The sequence below is a fragment of the Colletotrichum higginsianum genome, chromosome 5 (genome assembly GCF_001672515.1).
Source record: "Colletotrichum higginsianum IMI 349063 chromosome 5, whole genome shotgun sequence".
In the NCBI taxonomy this organism is placed as follows: domain Eukaryota; kingdom Fungi; phylum Ascomycota; class Sordariomycetes; order Glomerellales; family Glomerellaceae; genus Colletotrichum; species Colletotrichum higginsianum.
Window position 1 is genome coordinate 3,685,247 of NC_030958.1, and position 19,174 is coordinate 3,704,420.

A 19,174-nucleotide genomic window follows, 5' to 3' on the forward strand; every position below is an offset into this window, starting at 1 on the left:
CAGCATGCCCTTGGTGTTGCCCCAACCCATCAACAAGTGAGGGCATTCGCAGAACGAATCCTCTGTGCTATGGGGGACAAGGAGCCTATAGGAAAGGGCTGGATCCATGCCTTTCTAAAGAGAAACCCATCTATCAAGGTCCAGAGAAGTCGCCTTATTGACTCTAGACGTGTTAATGGAGCATCTACTGAGGTTATCAGGGACTGGTTCAAACTCCTCGCCATACCAGAGGTCAAGGGCATTAAACCATCCAATAGATACAACATGGATGAGACTGGTATCCTTGAGGGCCAGGGATCTAATGGGCTGGTGCTGGGCATGTCTGAGACGAAGTCTGTACGCAAGAAACAGCCTGGATCAAGGGCATGGGTATCCATCATCGAATGCATCTCTGCCCTGGGCCATGCCCTTGATCCCCTCATTATATATAAGGGCAAGACAGTCCAGCAGCAGTGGTTTCCTCTAGACCTTGGCCCTTATGAAGGATGGCAGTTCACTGCAACAGAGAATGGATGGACTACAGACGACACTGCAGTTGAATGGCTGCAGAAGGTCTTCATCCCTCAGACTATCCCTCAGACTGCCTCCCAGGGCAAGGAGGGCCAGGAGGGCAAGGAGGAGGCCAGACTGCTGGTTGTTGATGGCCATGGGAGTCACACAACGACGGACTTTATGTGGCTCTGCTATATTAATAACATCCATCTATTGTTCCTACCACCACATACCTCCCATGTGCTCCAGCCACTTGACCAGTCAGTCTTCAGCCCTGTAAAGGCAGCCTATAGGAAGGAGCTTGGATACCTTAGTCAGTGGAATGACTCTACTATTGTAGGCAAGAGGAACTTTATAGGCTGTTATCAGAAGGCTCGTACTGCAGGTATGACGATGCAGAACATCAGAAGTGGTTGGAAATGGACAGGGTTATGGCCTGTCTCTATGGCGAAGCCTCTGATGAGCTCCCTCCTACTCCCAACAACACCAAAGCCATCAGCATCTTCAGATCAGGTCAGCAAAGGGCAGTCTGGAGGCAAGGAAGGCAAGGAAGCTGAAGGATGGGCATCTGCGTCGTCTGCAGTAGTGTGGTCGACGCCAAGGAAGATGAAGGATCTGGCTGGGCAGTTGAAGCTATTCACAGAGCTAGAGAATGATGCCTTCACTCAACGCCTTCTATTCCGGAAGGTGAAAAAAGGCTTCAGCGAGCAGGCCTATGAGCTGGCTACTGCCCAGCATAAGCTGGAGCTCCTGCAGGCCCAAGTCACCAATACTGCAGCAAGGAAAAGAAGGACAGTCCAGATCGACCCAAACACCAAGTTCGCCAATATTGAGGACATCCAGAAGGCTCAGATTGAGGCTGGCGAAAAAGAGGATATCACAGATGAATCCAGCGACTCTGATACCCCTAGTGAAGCTGAAAGCTGTATTGTGGTGGCATCTAGGCCTAGTCAATAATTAATTGAAGATGGTGGTGATGTTGGGGATAGCTTCATTCTGGGTGTTCCAAATGAGGGGGTGTTCCAAAAGTGGGTATGTTGACTTAATATTGGTCAAGCCATCAACACGATGCGTAAAAGACAAACCAGAACCCCATACCAGCAACACGCACACGATAGAGGAGCTTCTCTCAAACGATGGTTGTATTAGTGTTGAGAGACGTTCAAAAGTTTTACTTTTTCTTTTGTGAAAGAGAATGAGAAAAACCCCGCTTCGGCGTGTTCGAGACGGACCCTGCCGTGATATATCTTGCACGCCTAATAACCCACAAGAGAACGCCAAAACTTAATCGTAACAACGCAATCTCATTCGAGAGGCTCCTTCAATGTTTCAGTAGCCCTCCAAGGAATCCCATGAGGCCACCCAAGAGGCCGCCCCCTCCAGCAGGAGCCGCGGCGGGGGCGGCAGCAGCGGCAGCGGCAGCATCGGCGGCAACGGGAGCCGAGGCGGCACCGGTGGCCGGGTCCACGACCTGACAGACGGTGGTTGCTCCGGCCGACGCCGCAGCATCCGCGCCCGCCGCGGGAGCCACCGTGGTCCCGCCAAAGATGCCGATGCCTTGGTCCAGGACGGTGCTGAGAGCGGTGGCGCTCTTCTGCGCGTCGGCGTTCAGCTCGGGCGGCACCTTGCTGACGAGCGCCTGGGCGAGGGCGACGCTGGCCGTCTTCTGGTCCTGGAGGGCGACGGCCACGAGCGGGGTGGCGCCGAGGGAGTCGACGAGGCTCTTCTTGGCGACGACGTCGTTGATGGTGACCTTGACGTTGTTCGTCAGCGCGTCGGTGGCGGCCTTGAGGTTCCGCGCGTCCTGCTTGTTGAGCGGCTGGGAGGCCTGGACCTGCGTCGTGGCGTCCTGGATCGACGTCTTGACGCCGCCGACGGCGCCGAGGAGCTGGATGCCGCCGCCGATGGTGACGGACGTCGTGGCCTTGACCGAGTTGTCGAGGCCCTGGAGCGCCGAGTTGATGGTGTTGAGGGCGGCCTGGATCGAGGCCAGGTCGCGTTTCCGGACGGCGGCGGCGGCGACGGTGGCGGGGACGGGGGCGGCGAGGACCGTGGCCGCGACGAGGGAGAGAGACAGCAAAGAGCGGAGCTGCATCGTGGCCTGCCAGTGGAGTTCGGTGCCTTTTTTTTTTGTTTTTTTTTGGACGAGAGAATAAGGATCGAGAGGTCACTTCTTCTACTACTACTCCTTCTTCGTTGTCTTGCTTCCTTTGAGATTATAAGAGAGTGTGGTTGGTGGTAGTGGTGGTAGGGATAGAAGAGAGTGGGAGAGAGGGAACTTCAGACTGTTCCAACTCAAAGGAGTTCCAGATCATGAGGTGACGGAAGTAGTGACAGGAGAGAGAACAGGCAATCTGAAAAGAGAGAAGACTTGACTTCGACAGCGGTGTCCATATAGGTAACAGGAATGCGGGGAGGGGGGGAGGGGGAAGGGGGTGGTAAAGATGATGGATGATGGGTGATGGATGATGACAGAGCCTGGTCTAGGCCTCTTCCTCCCCTCCCTCACTCTCTCTCTCATACACACACACACACACACACACACAAAGATGCTGGCCGACAAGAGACTTGGCTGCCACATGTCTCAATTTCAGCAGCAGTACTTTCCGGCGTGATTGGGAATGCCGGCTTCATGGAGCAAAGTTGAGACGGCCTTGGACTCTTTTGGTATGAGTGTGTGTGTGTGTGTATGGGGGCGGAGCCTCTTCCATGTAGGGTTCCCGAGCCGTAAGTAATCAGGCAGGCTTGTAAAAAGACATTGTTAACCTGGTCGGCGAGCTTCGCGGCTGGTTGATGCGAGCAATACAAAAGTTCAGACCAGTTCCCTGAAGAGGACATTTGGTTTGAGTTTATGTTTCACGATGCAAGAGTCCGGACGGTTCAGGACGCATAGTTTGGCATGTTGCGTGATGTTTACCTTGGTACTTTCTCCTCACCTTTTTCAGCCTTGAAGAAGAAGACGGTCGACTTTGATTTTGAGTCCTCGTTGGAAGGAACTTGGAGTTGGGTCTATTTGAAGGACATGTCACATCTAAACTGTGGAACTGGAACAGTAGCCAGAAGATCATGTTGCGTTGCGTGAGTTGACCGTCGACGCGAGGTCATCTCTGAGCCCTCTTCGAGTCAGGCACCGACACGCGAGATCAGCTCGGACTCCCTTGATGCTCATTTGATCGAATGAGTTTCCCGATTCCAACGGTGATACAACCTTGTCTCTACCTGTACCTCAACCGTCTCAACCTTTTCTCGTTTTCGTTTCGAAAAAAAAAAAAGGGGGAAAAGAATAAATGAAAAAAACAAGACTCGCACGGGCGTTGTTTACTTAACTAGGAGAATTTGCATCGTCTAATCGGTCGATCCGCGATGATCCCGCCCACCCTCGCACAACGGCGGCCCATGGATTCGAACAGCGGACAACCCTGGGCCAGAGTCAAAGCCACCACCGCCCTCCCCTTAACCCGTCATCATCTAGACCAGGGATCCCGTTTGGTTTCTCGTCCCACTTGCAGTGTCTAACACTCGACTGGCGCTGACCAGCACAACCTCTATGCCGTGTGGTAGGACGACCGAAACATCAAGGAGGACGGCGACTAATAAAGCAGCTATGTGGCATGTCGTCATTCCGACCCTCGACGCCGCATGAGTCCAGCAATCCTTGACCAGTGGCCAGGGGGGGGGATCTTATGCCTTGACGGCCATCAAGAAGGGACCGACAGCCAGCGGTGTCAACGTGATCCATGATTGCGCTCGTCATGGGCCAGCAGACGCGCTCTGCATCGGAACCAGGGGTTATAACCCGTCGGCGAGTGTTCGTCCGCTCCGGCTGGGGAGGCGGGATTGGCGGTTCTCCCTTCTGGCCGACTCCGGTTCTTCCCAGTTTTTCAACCGTTGTCACTCGACAGAAACTCATCCCAGCGATTTATACCCAGAACGGCCACCGGCGGCGGCGGTACGGTCAACTGCCTCTTGCTTTCTGAAATTTCAAGCAGCTTTTACGTCAAAAAAGGAGGCCAATGCCTAGGCTAAAGTGACGAGTAGTAATAGAGTAATGGTCCTTTTGGTCCTCGCGAATCTAAACGCTTAAGAACTCCCTAGAGCAGAAGCTTGCGAGAAAATAAAAGTCACCATTTTGCATTCCAGGTACCGGCCGAGCCGGGGATCTCTTCTTTCGCGGGCAGCTCTCGCTGATCTAGACTTTTTTTTTGCAAAATTAGGCTCTCGAACGCTCCTGATTTTCCCCTTTGGTCACGTCAGGCCAGAAGCTAAGCATGTGGAGGAAAATAGAGCGTTCAGGAGCAACCGCCCCGAGAGGCCCCTCCGAGTTGACGGAAACGCAATCGCCATGGAATTGCCTTTTGTTGCATAGCCCTTGACAACGAGCCCTACGATGGTACAGAGTTTGGAGCCGGGTCCCATTTGACGTTGTCGACATCCGTGTCACCTTGGGCAAAGTATGTGACATGAATGGACGTCAAGGTGGTCCATCCGACCGTTTGTTGGCTGCCAGATGCTAAACCCAAAACGGTCCCGGGATGCGGACAGAGGGGGGCCAGAGCGAGGGATTCCTGATAAAAACTCTCCGCTGCAGGCCTCGTTTAACTCGGGTCCGCTGGTTTAAAGCCGAGTCGTTCGCATAGTCTTGTTTGTGACGGATCTCAGGGCACCTTCATGTCGACCTCGAGATGAGCGTCATGACGTGATGGAGGACCAAGGGCTGAGCGTTCATGGGACGATGGAGGCTGAAGACGGCGGCGGCCGAGAGATAGATGTTCCGTAGTTCTTTGCCAGGAAAGCACGTGGAATGTTTGCGCTCGATGCCGATGCCATCTGCCGAAGCCATACACCTCCCGAAGTCCAGTGTGATCCAACCCTGCGGGTTGCCAGAAGAATCGTCTGACGGAGAAACTGTGTACCGATTTCTTTGTAAAAAAAGTCAATCCCCAGAGGGAAAAGGTTTCCGACGTGACAGCCACCGTGTGTTATGTTCGGACAAGAGAAAAAAAAATCTCGGCATCCATCTTCTCATGAAGGACGATCGAAAAGCTTACTTTTTGTCCTTTCTTTTTTTCCCCCGAGAGCTCAGGTTCCAGTCTCTCGGGAGATGTAAAGACTAATCAGGCAGCTTTAGAGAAACCTTTCGGTGGCCGCGGGAACAGAATTTGAGTGTCGCTTCCGCAACCAAGAGGGCAAACGGGGTTAACTCACGTCGGGGGGGACCAAGCGAATTGCGTCCAGCGAAGCTCTCGCGAGCTGGCAGATCAGATCCATCGGCACTATCGGGATGAGGGCAACAGACTTCGGTCGGTTTGGAGGCCACCGAAAGGGATAGCGTCTCTCTCTCTCTCCCCCTCTCTGTTGCGGTGAGTGATACGGAGCCGGCAAGGGCCGACGCGGATCTTGATCTGGAGACAGACGGCACGTTTGCAGCCGGGTGTGCTTTTGGATTCAGAGCTGCGGGCTTGCGTCGTTGAAACTGTCGAAGGATTCCAACGACCATGAACCCGGGGCTTTGATGAGTCAAGAGTTTGACTTGGGTACTTCTTTCAAGTTGCTCGGGCTACCAGTCAGATGTCAGGAGATATGGAGAAGGATTCCATCGTGGATCAGCACGACATCATCTTCCGGAAGCGAACATGATTCAGTGATACGCCGGGAGAGGAAATCTTGCGGTTGACCGTCGGCTGGAACAAGAAGGTAGAAAGGAAAGCCTTGACGTCGCCGTATATTGACCATGGGTAGATATCTGTTAAAACATCACTTGACTCTGTCAATACATCACTTGACGAGCGGGACGTTTGTCTTGCACTTCACCCTAGTGAGACTCCAGTAGCTGAGGGACAGTTTCAGAGGGCCTATTCAAGTTGTGTCCCGTCTGTCGGTGGGCACAAATGGCAAACGCCATGGCAAGATGTCTCGCTGGGACCGCGGTCAAGGAGTCGGAAAGCCTCTTGGACGAGCCTCAGGGTCTTGACCCTTGAGTCGACCACGTTTCTGTCCGCTTTGTCAATGATCCCACTCTGGCGGGGTTGTGTTTCCGGGCTGGGTTTTTGGCGAGCCATGTTCCCGTCGCGACTCGAGACAGATGACCTGCAACGTGTTGCTTGCCACAAACATACCCTGTATACAGCAACCGCAAAGACTCCGGTTCCGCTTCAGAGTGTTCTTCTGCTTCTTCTATTGCCCGACCCAGACATGGCCGTCGGCCGTATTGTACGTCCGTTGAAGGACGCTATACATCGTAGACTCGATAGTGCAGGTCACCCGAACCACGCCAACGCGCTGATGTAAAGCCAATTCCAGTCGTGCCTTCATCATTACAGTTGGCCCCATACGGAGCTCTTGTAAGAGTCCTACTAGGAGCGTACGATGTATGTAAAAAAAGGGTGGCGACGGTATATTACTCGCCCGCTGCGTGCGTGTCAGCAACCGCTCCAAGCCAAAACAATGGAGAGTCAACGGGAACGGATCATCGCCGACGCTGAAACATTGGGATGACAACCCTGCCCGTGTCAACTCTGCGGGGCCACCCGGCGGAGACGGGGGATGTGGTCGTGTTTCCAAGACGTTTTGCGAGGCGGCCCGGAACTGTAGAGAGTACATCGTACTGTACAGGTAGAGGAGGGGAATGCGAGTTGCTGTCGCGTGGGAGCTTATTACCCCGGGGTCGTCCCTTGAAGTTCCCCAAGATCCGGGGTGAGAAGGCAGACAGACCCGACACGGGGGCCACCCTTGCTGACGAGATCCACCGCCAGGTTCAGCGTTGACAGTGTCAAGCGAAATTAAATGGAGCTATCCGTGGTCGTCGACGCTCATGCTTTTTGCGATGGATACCTGTGCATGGATGGCGTGTTGTGTTGTCTTTGGTCAGGAAACAGAAGATGACTTCATCGAGCAGAAGTGTGAGACGATGTGAATCAACGTCAGCTTGGCGGAGAATGACACGGCGTAGGGAATTGGAGCCATCTCCTCAGCGGCAGAAACAGTCTAGTCAACCATTCATTTATTCATTCATTCCTCCATGGCGGACATGAACATCAACTTATGCAACTCCTTAGAGGTTGCAAGTCGCAAGCAAGACTTGAAGAGTGGCCAATTAATAATATATGAAGCGATGTCGCAACTGCCATGACGATGACTAGCTGATATACACTACCAATAATGGAAAATCACGCAAACACATTGCCTAGGTACAACATTGCTCAGCTTTTTACCAGAGTCCCCCTCGCTTCTCTTCTTTCATCACCACCCCAGCCAAACCAAAAAGAAAACCACACACTGACTCCGTCACATTTCGCCAACCCCCCCCCCCCCCCCCCCCAAAAAGACAAAAGCAATGGCTGCCTCGAGGGCGAATCGAACGCCCGATCTTCTCATTACGAGTGAGACGCTTTACCACTGAGCCACCGAGGCGTTGTTGTTCTTTGCGTAACCAGATCGTGGTTGGTGGTTCCACCGATGCTGGGCGGGGAAGCGCAAGACGACTATGGCTCGCGCGAGGAATTGTCATGGTCTCGTCTCACAGACGAATGCTGGCTATGTCTTCTCGGCCTGCTTCGTCGTGATGAATTGCCGAGCTTCCAAGATATGTAGCCAAGGCGGGGGCCCCCTCTCCAGGTCTCGCAGGTTACACGAAAACGATGGAAGAAAACGGCGGTAAAAGAATACATGGTAGAAAACATGATATTAGTCTTCACGTCCATCCACACGGCACAGCGAGGATTACCTGCCGCTCCCAAGACCCCCCCCCCCCCCTCCAAATGCAGTGGGAAGATAGAACACCTGTCTGATCTGTGGCTGACCAATGCCCGCGCGCTTCGTCTCGCCTTTCCCTTCTCGGTACGGCGCGGCATACCCGGTTCGCCTTTCCTCCTAGTTGGGGACGAGGGGTCTGCCGCGCGCAGTGGGATGTAGGATGTAAGCCCTACTACAAGCCAGGTCTGCTTCCTACAACTCCGGGATGGCGAGCCCGTCACAGATGATAGGCTGCCCCCCGGATAAGGTGGACATGCCAAGACATATGTTTGGAAGATTTGGGGAGAGGGAGGAGGGGGAGGGGGATGACTGCATGTCCATCATCACTGATCAGTTGGACGCGCGCGGGATGTGACGTGCTGGGGGGGGGGGGGGGGGGGGGGGGGGGAGCTCCCGCCCGACCAAGACGCGGAAGAACAGGTACAACTTGCAAATGGAGGGTTGACGGGTTGATCCAAATGTTGGAGAAGGTAGATGGGTAGTTGTCCCCAACAACAAGTTCGCTTACGCGCGCGTCAAGATGCTTCTGGGTGCCATCGGTACGGGTGGAATATAAAAACACAGGCTTGTCCGAGCTGTCTTCCTCTCCCTCTGCCAGACCAGACCAGACCCTCTTGAATCGAAACGCTACGACCAGGAACACACACATACACATACATATATACATATATATATACGCATCTACAAACAGAGAGAGTCTCCCGCCTCCCATAGCCAGAAGAACATCACAAGACAGAAGACCATGGCCGCCACCAAGAAAGTCGCCGTCATCGCGACAAGCACCCGCACCCCTCGCATCGGGACCAAGGTCGCCGAGCTGGTCAGGGACGTCATCGCGCCAGACGCCGCCGCCGCCGACGTCGAGCTCGCCTTCGTCGAGGTCGCGTCCTTCAACCTGCCCGTCTTCGACGAGAAGCTCCTCCCCGCGCAGGTGCCGGCCTTTGGCGAGTTCGCCCACGAGCACAGCCGGGCCTGGAGCCGCGAGATCGCCCGCCACGACGCCTACGTGCTCGTCGTGCCCGAGTACAACTACGGCCTCGCGGGCGGGACCAAGAACGCCATCGACTACCTGTACAACGAGTGGATCGGCAAGCCCGTGGCCATCGTCAGCTACGGCATCGCGGGCGGCAACTCGGCGTCGTCGCAGGCGCAGAAGACGCTCGAGGGCATGAAGCTCCGCGTGGCGCCCACGCGCCCGGCGCTGCCTTTTGCCGGCGGGGGAACCGGCCCGGACTTGATGGCTGCCATTGGGGGTGAGATCGGCGACGAGTCGCGGGAGAACTGGAAGGCCGAGGCCGAGACGATCCGGAAGGCGTTTGCGGAGCTGAAGGAGCTCCTCGACGCGCCGCCGCCGCCGCCGCCGCCGGCCAAGAGTGAGAGCTGAGCACTCACTCACTCATGGGCTCTTGTATTACAGCAAAGGCGGCAGTCAGTGAGTGAGCCGGGCTGAAACCTGGTCTCGATCCGTGTAGATCGTTCCATCAACCATCAACGGGCTAGATGGACAGAGTCTCCGGGGGGTTAGGGGAGGGGAAGGGAAAGGGAAAGGAGAAGAAACAAGCTTGAATTTTAGCTTTAGACATACAATATCGGGGGAGAGTCGTCTAACCACTTCCATCGCACCTAAACTCCACCGCATCATATCGCTTAACACCCCCCCTGTCGACGGTATCGTGAGTCTCCGTGTTATCGCGCGTGTTATCGGTCTCGTTGTTTATTCGCAGACTCGACAGGTAGAGAAATCTGCTGCCTATTTTCCACCTTGCTGTGCCGCTTTCCAAGGGGTATTATTGAGTCTTGCATATCCGTATTGAGATGAGGGGAAAAACCTCGTTGCATCAGTTGGTAGGGGAGAAATTTCGATTTGTTTTTCCCCTCCCCTTTTCCTCTCTCTCCCCGTCTCTCTTTCATATGCGTCCCTGATCAACCGCCGCCGTCCCCCTCGCTCATTGTCTTGTCCGCCATGAGGACGTCCACTCTCTTCGCCGGCTCCGTCTGCGCCGTCTCTCTGGCCTCGGCGCAGGTCCGTCTGCCCTTCACCCGCCAGAGCAGGTCACCCGCCGGCACCAATGTCCAGACTCGGTCCGCCGCAGCCGCCGCCGAGGGTCCCGGTGGTGGCCGCCGATCCCTCCCCTCGGTCGACTTCTCGGTCGACAACTGGCAATACGTCGTCAACGTCTCCGTCGGCACGCCGCCGCAGGACATGTCCCTGAGGCTGAGTATACTGGAGAGCGCCTCATGGGTCCCCAACCGCGCGCACTGCGCCGACTCTCTGCCCTACGACGACTACACCCTCACGTACGCGTCCCAGGCGGAGAAACCCTCGTGCGAGTACGGCGCCTTCGACCCCATCGCGTCCTCTACCTACGTCAACCGGGACACCGCCTCTTTCTCAAGCTGGGACATCTCCGACATGGTGAGAGGCGACTGGGCCAGCGACACCCTGAGCATCCCCGGCGCCACGCTGCCCAATCTGACCATGGGACTTGTTCCGTCGGCCGAGAACTTCGTCGGCGTGCTGGGTCTGGGATTCAACGTGAGCCGCGATCTCTGGAGCGCCTCGACCGATCCGCCCACCGTTCTCGAGCGGCTGAAGAAGGACGGCCACATCAAGTCCACCGCCTACAGCCTCTGGATGGACGACAACAACGACGATGACGACGACGACGGCTCACCCAAGTCCGGACACCTGCTGCTGGGCGCCGTCGACAAGTCCAAGTTCGAGGGGCCCCTCCTCCGCTTTCCCACCTGGAGCTCCCAGGGCAGGGTTTCCAAATACAGAGAGCGCATTTTCGACACGCCCATCTACTCCGTCAACGGGAACAACTCGCCGTTGGGCGCACCGCAGCCTCTCGGGCAAGAGGTGCTGCTGCAGAACGTAGACGCCGTCGTCATCCTCGCCCGGCTGGAGCCCCAGTCCGTGTTCTCCGTGCTGCCAGACGCCCTCGCGCGGGACATCTGGGCCCTCGCGGGCGCCACGTGGAACACCGACTTCTACGCGGGCGTCATCCCGTGCGCCGCGGCCGGAACCCTCACGGGAAGCATCGGCATCCGGCTCTACGGGTCCCAGGGCCCCGTCCTGGTCGTCGCCCTCGCCGACCTGGTCGTGCCCGCGGACGTCTGGGCGTACGCGCTGCGGTCCCCGGACGCCCGGTCGACCCAGGAGTACTGCATGTTCGCGATTCAGTCCGAAGTTTCGACCTCCTCCTACAGCCTCCACTGGCTGGGCGGCGCCGTCTTCCGGCAGTCCTACATGGTCTTTGACCTCGCCAACGAGGAGGTGGCCGTGGCGCAGGTCAGTCTCGGCGGCGCAACTTCGACGGAGGAGGAGGAGGTCGTGCCCTTCGCCAGCTTCGGGGCCAGGGTCCCCGAGTCGACGTGGGCGAGGCCCGACTATTGCCCCGGCTCCTACGCCCAGTGCGGCGGCAACGGGGACAGCGAGTCTCTCCCGCCCCCTGTCAAGATCGGGATCGGCATGGGCGTCGGCCTGTTCTGCCTCCTCGTCGGCGGCCTGTCCTTCTGGGCCATCAAAAGGTGCCGTCGGATCAGGCAAGGCGAACGGGAAGTCTTGGCGAAGCAGGCAGACATGGAGCAAGAGGCCAACCCGCGGGACGGCACTGGTGATGGATACAACGTGGCTCAGGAGGGCTCCCTGCCGCCGGCCGCCGTGACGTCGGAAGGCCCTCATGACGAAGACCATCGACGAGCAGCGTGACAGTAAAAGAGTGGCTTCCGCGAGACCGCAGTAGAGACGATGGTGATTCCCGTAGAATAATTTATAATGCAGCGCCTGACTCTCAGTGCGTAGTGGTGTAGTCATGGAAGCATTCTTGTTCTTGTCTGGTCTCTGTGTCCTGTTGATACCAGGCTGCCAGGGCCAAGGGACCAGCGTCAGTTGTTCTGCAACAAATGTGCGGGCTGGTCCGGTATATTCGAAACCAGTCGGACAGTCATGAGGCATAGCAGTCCCTCCGGAGGTGATGTATCGGTGGCAAAGCTTCTCTCGGTAGATGCCCATTTTTGCCGTTACGGGAGGGAAGTTTTGGTTTTGCAAGGTCCCGATAACCCAATCCGCGAGTGTCTCTGCCTATTCCTGTCTTCCCTTGCTGCAACGTTGCAGACCACACCGCCGTGGCTGCGTGGAAACCAACCTCATGAACACACCCCAGATAGGACTGATGCCGAAACCCACGACCGATGCTACTCTGCAATAATGCAGGAAATCAGATGGCAGCTCCCAGAGTCCTCGGTTGCCGCCCGACCCCTCGGGGGTTGCAGTCTGGTGAACTGATAAGACGGAGGTGGTGGATGGATGCGCCGTTCATTCGCGACCTGGTCACATTTCCACCTTGGACTTCCGGAAGTCTGCCAGGCTGCGTTCATTTTGCTGCTTAATGGTTCTATAGACGGCGGTCTTTTTTGATCTGATTTTTCAACTCCTTGGGTCGTTGCGCATGGTGTTTGACAAGTGTCAACACACTTATCAGAGTTGAACTTGGAAGCCAGAAACCCCGTCCAAAGAGTAATACCCATCGTCACAACACGCACAAGTCTTTCCAACCCCCCTCTTGACTCATTAGTTATGTGACAGCTCTCATCCAACCGTCCATGCAGAAGCATGTGCTCCCATTTGCCTTCCCCTCAGGCGGCCCCTCCCAACAGCGAGAAGCACTCGCAGTGGAGGGTCACATTCGGCCCCCCGAACACGGTCATCCGCTCTGAAAATCGCCAGCATACGAGGGCACATGGGCATCAAGAGTGGCTCTCTGAGGAATATCAGGCTGGGCCAATCTGGGAGCACCATTCGCTTCTGCTAGTAAAGACGAAGGGGCCTACACCTGCATTAGTCCCGGTTCCCCCCCTCCCTCACCTTGCCTGGGCCACTCACCGCGCACCATCACCAAGTCCTCACCGGTGGTGTTGGCCATCCATCCCACACAAGTCTTGTCTCAAATCCCCGACTGCCCTCTTGCGTCCAGTTCTTTTTGTCGAAAATCTTGGTCTTGCGTGTGCTGGAGGTGCATTGAGTCAACCTATTAGGTCGTGCGTGGTTGGCCTGAATGCGACCACACGAACGTGACGCGCAGACTGTCTGAATCTCTTCACAAGTATCCCACGATGTAGTTCGGAGTCTCCGAGCGGTGAAATGTCTTACTGATAGCGTTCGTGGTTGCTTGAACCTCTTAGGAAACGAGAACCCCTAAAACGCAACGTTCCGTGCAACGTGGACATGAGTTTGCAGCATAGCCTGACTCCGAAAGAACGTGTGAACAAGAAACAATGGCTTTGTTCCTTGGCACCTAGTTTCTGTGGGCGGCCTATGGTCTAAATGCGACGGACTCGACTAGCATGTCATGGTCAGTTGATTGCTCGACCACTAGTGACGTCTAGTTAAACCTCAACACGATTTTTCTCCCTCCTTCCGGATCCTATTTAATGGGGGACCATAGATATTCCAACAAGAGAGTTTTGCCTCGAAGCTCCATAGTCACAATGTCAGGAATACTTCCAGAAGCAGTCCATTCTTCCGAGGCGTCGCCGGTGAAGTCCACCGAGCGAGGTCGAGATGGCTATACCAATGCCGTCTACTTCACCAACTGGTACATCAACGTTTTGTGTCTATCGAAAACAATGCTTCCGGGACACTGACAATGGCAAAGGGCAATCTACGGCCGTAACTATCAGCCCCAAAACCTTCCAGCATCCCAAATCACCAACGTTCTCTACGCATTCATGAACCTTCGCCCATCTGGAGAAGTGTGAGTTTGCCGAGTCTCACAAACCCATCTGGCACAACACAGAAGCTCACTCAGGAGAACTCTGTCAGATACTCTGCCGATACCTACTCCGACCTGGAGAAGCACTACCCCAACGACTGTAAGACGGCCAGTGTTCGTCAAGATTTAAAAAGGGCATCAACCCGCTAACAGCTCACAAAGCATGGAACGACGTCGGGAACAACGCCTACGGCTGTGCCAAGCAGCTCTACGTCCTGAAGAAGGCCAATCGCCGCATGAAGGTCCTCCTGAGTATCGGAGGCTGGACGTGGTCCACCAACTTCCCCGCCGCCGCCAGCACCCCCGAGGGCAGGGCGCTCTTCGCGTCGTCCTCTGTCCGGCTGATGAAGGACTGGGGCTTCGACGGCGTCGACGTCGACTGGGAGTACCCCTCCAACGCCGCCGAGGCCGCCAACATGGTCCTCCTGCTCCAGGCCGTCAGGAGTGAGCTGGACGCCTACGCCGCGAGACATACCCCGGGCTACCACTACCTCCTGACGATCGCATCGCCCGCAGGGCCGAGCCACTACAGCATCCTCAACCTCAAGGCACTATCGGACGTCATAGACGCCTTCAACTTGATGGCGTACGACTACGCCGGCTCATGGGACGCCAACAGCGGCCACCAGGCGAACCTCTACCCGAGCCCGGGCAATCCATCCGCGACGCCCTTCTCGACAGACGCCGCCGTCACCGACTACCTCCGCGCCGGCGTCCCGGCCTCCAAGATCGTGCTCGGCATGCCCGCCTACGGCCGCGCATTCCAGCAGACCGACGGCGTCGGCCGGCCCTTCTCCGGCGTCGGCGGCGGGTCCTGGGAGCCCGGCGTATGGGACTACAAGGCCCTGCCGCGCGCCGGCGCGACGGAGCTGTACGATGCCACGGCCGCGGCCTCGTATAGCTACGACGGGGCCGCCAGGGAGCTCGTCTCGTACGACACGCCCGCCGTCGTCCGGGCCAAGGTCGCGTATCTGACGGGCAGGGGCCTCGGCGGCTCCATGTTCTGGGAGGCCAGCGGGGACAGGAGCGGCGGGGGCGGGTTGTTGGCGGCGAGCTTCGATGCCCTCGGCGGCGCGGCCGCGCAGGACAAGAGCCTGAATCAGCTCCACTACCCGGACAGTCAGTATGACAACATCCGGGCTGGGGTTCCCGGCGGTTGAGATTGGGGGTTGGCATTGTGCGTTCTCTTTGACTGGTCCCCGTCTTGATTAGTCCTCGGGCTTGATGAAGGTTCGAGTTCTTGGGTTAGGCTGCTCTTTCTTGTCTTTGTCTCATCCAAGTTTGTATCCAGTTCAGTTGTTCGAGTCTTGGTGTTTGTTACTTTGATTGAATCAGAGCGACTGAACTTGGTTGTATTATGTTGTACACGCCACCTCAATCTCGGAGTCCAGACAAAATGATGTCTCCGCCGTCATCTTTGTCATAACCTTCAACCAGGCAATCGAGCTGCAAGTCCTGGACTTGACAATAGCTAGTGCAGACCGCAAATAATTTACTTCGTGAGAGTCTGACTCAACTCCATAGGTTGGGCAATACAGAACCTCGCAAGTCATTCCACTCATTTGCGTCCCTGGTTCATTGCAATCTACACCCACTGAGAGACCGAGTGATGTGAGGTTTACTAAAACGTCGAAACCTGTCGTTGGTCGATTTATCCTCGTCCTTTGTCTTAACCATGCCACCCGTGGCGAGTTCGATACTGGCAAAATGCAATCCACGGATCAAAATGGCTTGCCTTGTGCTTCGGCTTCTCATAATTCAACCTAGACATTTGCTTATAAAACACCCCCCTTGTGGCTTTGGCGTGTCTACAGTTCAAGGCCTCCTGATCTCCAAGGCTAACTGTTTATGCAACTGCGGATGTCTGGGGTGCACGCGTGACGGTGGTCCTGAAGGTTGACCCCGTCTGGTCGGAGATTGTGTCGACTATACATTTGCCCTTGGCTCCCGCCTGAACCGCGGTGCACTCCTCGTCCGTGAACGTTGTCGGCACCCTGATGCACAGGTGACTCGCCTGCGCTTCCCCGCCTTTTGAGACACACAAGGCCTCGACGCCACGGATGAGCCAGCCGTTGGCGTCGGCGCAACCGCACCGGAAGATCTCCTGGGAGAATGCAGTGCTGTAGAGCGTTATCAGCGAGTGAATTTCAGCGACATATTACGGCCGCAGACTCACCCCATAAAGGCAAACACCAAAGCGAATGCAGCGGTCTTCATGTTGGTGATTGTTGGATCTTGGGGGGTGGGGGTTTTCTTTCCGTTATGAGGAGTAACTAGACTAGAGAATGGAGTTTTGTATGTCGTAACGCGGAAAACGCCAATGAATCTTTGTTGCTCTTCCAACGCCTTATGTCGAGAACGACAGGACGGAAAGGGGTTATTTATATTCAAGACGAGCAGCAGCCACGTCCAGGGCCATGAGCTGACAACCACCCAAAGCCCCGGCAGATCAGCCAGGGTGAGTAAATTAACATACGCCTCCCTGCCGTCGCATACTGGCCATTTTCCTCTCTACGCGAGCCTTGGGTGGACTAGGCTGATTTACTCGAAGTCATAACACGACCGGGATGCGCATATACACCATGACTAGTTTTACCGGTCCGAAACGGGTAGCAGCCTGCCAAAACGCAACTTGATATAACAGCTCTTGGCCAGTTCATATATGTGGTTTCGCCTAGATAAAGTATTAAGTGGCCAGATGAACTTCCGTTCGGATGGTCGAGAGCTATCCATTGGAGTCAAACCACCGGATCGACGCGCTTGGCGGGGACGGCGCTTCGCATCCCGCGCGTCGCGAGGAGGGCCGCCAGTGATCGTCAAACTCCCTAAACTCTCTTCAAACCCCTTTTGCAGCCATTATTCTGCATTCTAGCATCGAACAGGGAATTAAGGACGGCGTTCCAAGCTCTACTACTATCACCCAGGTCCACAATAAGTGGCGTGGCGGATAATCACCATGTACCCGAAACCGGTAGACGAGGTGGTGGATGTGGGCCAGACTATGAGGAAGGCCTCATGTTCCGGAAAGATTCTATTCTGAGGTGGAAGAACTCAATGTCTGCTCCTCTACGGATACGTCTCCTTGATATAGCGCTTTGCTTCCCAGCCTGCCCCCTTCAGACAAATCACAGAGCCTAGAACGGATCCCTGCAATTGACGTCTTCTGCCTAGGATAGAAAACAACGCCAGTGCAGTCGGCTCACCCGCCGCCTTCAGGACAGGCAATCAGAGTTAGCGGGGTGAACAGGGTGATCAAATGCTCAGATTGTTCCATCAGCAAATCAAAATCACCCGGTTAAATGCCAATGGTGAAAGGGCTTACTGCCGCCCATTTGTCTGATCCATCCCCTCTCGCCCTCCCTCCCCACAACTACAGCCAGGAAGACCGCAGCGACAACAACCACAAGGTCGACAAGGTTCATCTGAACGACGGTTATAGTGACAACCCACGCGATGGCGCCGCGAAGGATCCGAGCCTGCTGATCTCCCACGATACAATACTGGGAAGGGAGGGAGCGGTTTATGGAGAATTGCCTTCGGTAGCTATGACTTCACCAATCCTACAGCTTGCATTGCATAAAATGTTCAATCCTGGCTCCCACGGTACGATGACAGCATAGCCTTTGTTTTCTATCCCGATCGTAATCTTGTGTTGAAAGTCGCTCGTGTATATTCTGACAGCACAATCCTCCGAAGTTCGCATGTCTACTATCACGAAAGCTGTGTCTGAAAATGGCTCGTATTCTTCATCGGTGAATGTGAGCCATTTGCGAACAGAGCACCGCTTTTGGGTCTGCAAAGCCTAAGTGAGCGCATGCCTCCATTGTTATTCGATGTACACGTACTTTGTTTCCGCACTCCTTGACGAGGTCCTCGTCCAATGAAGACTTTAACCGGAACGTTTTCATTTTATCAAGCGTTCTACCAGTGGGGGTCGTTGGTGGTCAAATTACGTACGACTGGGTCGGTTGCGAAATCGTCAGGAGAAATGAGCTTGGGGAAACTGTGAGAATACGTTGGAAAGCCCTCCAAAGGATCCAGCGGTAGGACAACCTGATCAAATTCTGCAAGTGGCACAATGGTCTGTTGAGTTTTCAGATGTTGTAATGTGGAAAAGAGGTTCCTCCCCGCCCACAATCGACGTCTGATGCTTTAGAGTCGAAGGCAGCTTTCGGATGTATGTCATACCGATAGTCGTGTCTGCCCCTCCCCCTCCTTTTTCTTCTTTCTTCTTTCTTCTCATCCTATCTTATCTTATCATATCTTATCCTTATCCTCATCATCTTACAAAGGTTGGCGTGTTTAATGCAGTGAAAGATAATTCACATTACTTACGTTGATTACTAGCACCAAATGGCGCTTCCACGCGCCCCCTCAGTGAATTCTAGACTGGACTTGTTCAGAGCTATAAACGTGACAAGGTGGTTGTCTATGCCGTTCCTTAAGGTATATTTGTTAGACTTCTTGCAGCTTTGTATTGAATCACCTGGGGACCTGATTCTTGTTTCTGAGCATTCCGACTAATATTTGCTCCAACCGGCTAGTGCAATGTAGCAGGGAACCCGACTTTTGACTGTTAGTCCATTTAACTCTTGTGTCTAGCGCAGCAGGCATTCTAGAGAAAGCAGTAACACAACTAATAATAGATTATTTAAATCAGAAGCACATTAGTACTATAACACACTTAGGCCTGTTATTTGCTGAGAACGAGCTCGCATGGAGGACATCATCTCCGTCTGTTGCTACTAAATATAATCACTGTTAATGGGGCCATTTCCCACTGCGTTCGTCTGGCCCCCAACTGAGCTCATTCCTACACTGGAGCAGTCGAATCCCGGGGAGATGCTTCCATCCGCCACAATCCTGCGTTTACAGAAAAGACACGGCCAGGTGTTAGAGTTCGAGATTCCGGTCAAGCTACAGTGGCGCTTCTGCGATTCTAGTGTCATACGGCTGACTGGTTTTCGGTATTGGCGTGGGTTCTTTCTATCTGAAACCGCCCAGGACTGTATACCCTGCGCCGACACAATTCCGTCGTGCCGTTGCTGAGCCGGGTCTCTTGGGTCGACTGGGCGGCAGATCGTGTTGGACTAAATCCAGAGTCTTGTTGATGCCGTCTACCGGCCACATCGGTCTTGTCAGGTCTCAAGGCG

The 19,174-nt window shown here is 55.2% G+C and overlaps 6 protein-coding genes across 6 annotated transcripts; 3 read left to right on the forward strand and 3 right to left on the reverse strand.

Annotated features, from left to right (window-relative positions):
- Window positions 1-1,813: 1,813 nt before the first annotated feature.
- Window positions 1,814-2,587, reverse strand: CH63R_07981 (Cell wall galactomannoprotein mp2 allergen f17-like protein; the record flags this gene model as incomplete). The annotated part of the gene is made up of 1 exon (XM_018302955.1): window positions 1,814-2,587. One exon carries the CDS (start codon window positions 2,585-2,587, stop codon window positions 1,814-1,816), a length of 774 nt encoding a protein of 257 aa, XP_018157733.1.
- Window positions 2,588-8,986: 6,399 nt separating this feature from the next.
- Window positions 8,987-9,628, forward strand: CH63R_07982 (NADPH-dependent FMN reductase; the record flags this gene model as incomplete). The annotated part of the gene is made up of 1 exon (XM_018302956.1): window positions 8,987-9,628. One exon carries the CDS (start codon window positions 8,987-8,989, stop codon window positions 9,626-9,628), a length of 642 nt encoding a protein of 213 aa, XP_018157734.1.
- A 579-nt stretch (window positions 9,629-10,207) lies between these two features.
- Window positions 10,208-11,959, forward strand: CH63R_07983 (Aspartic proteinase; the record flags this gene model as incomplete). Its single annotated transcript, XM_018302957.1, has 1 exon — window positions 10,208-11,959. The coding sequence occupies one exon, from the start codon at window positions 10,208-10,210 to the stop codon at window positions 11,957-11,959; it is 1,752 nt and encodes a 583-aa protein (XP_018157735.1).
- Window positions 11,960-13,977: 2,018 nt separating this feature from the next.
- Window positions 13,978-15,181, forward strand: CH63R_07984 (glycosyl hydrolase family 18; the record flags this gene model as incomplete). The annotated part of the gene is made up of 3 exons (XM_018302958.1): window positions 13,978-14,003; window positions 14,072-14,135; window positions 14,156-15,181. 3 exons carry the CDS (start codon window positions 13,978-13,980, stop codon window positions 15,179-15,181), a joined length of 1,116 nt encoding a protein of 371 aa, XP_018157736.1.
- A 686-nt stretch (window positions 15,182-15,867) lies between these two features.
- On the reverse strand, window positions 15,868-16,238 carry CH63R_07985 (uncharacterized protein; the record flags this gene model as incomplete). The annotated part of the gene is made up of 2 exons (XM_018302959.1): window positions 15,868-16,141; window positions 16,198-16,238. The coding sequence occupies 2 exons, from the start codon at window positions 16,236-16,238 to the stop codon at window positions 15,868-15,870; spliced, it is 315 nt and encodes a 104-aa protein (XP_018157737.1).
- A 1,303-nt stretch (window positions 16,239-17,541) lies between these two features.
- On the reverse strand, window positions 17,542-17,929 carry CH63R_07986 (uncharacterized protein; the record flags this gene model as incomplete). The annotated part of the gene is made up of 2 exons (XM_018302960.1): window positions 17,542-17,823; window positions 17,861-17,929. 2 exons carry the CDS (start codon window positions 17,927-17,929, stop codon window positions 17,542-17,544), a joined length of 351 nt encoding a protein of 116 aa, XP_018157738.1.
- Between the last annotated feature and the right edge of the window lie 1,245 nt (window positions 17,930-19,174).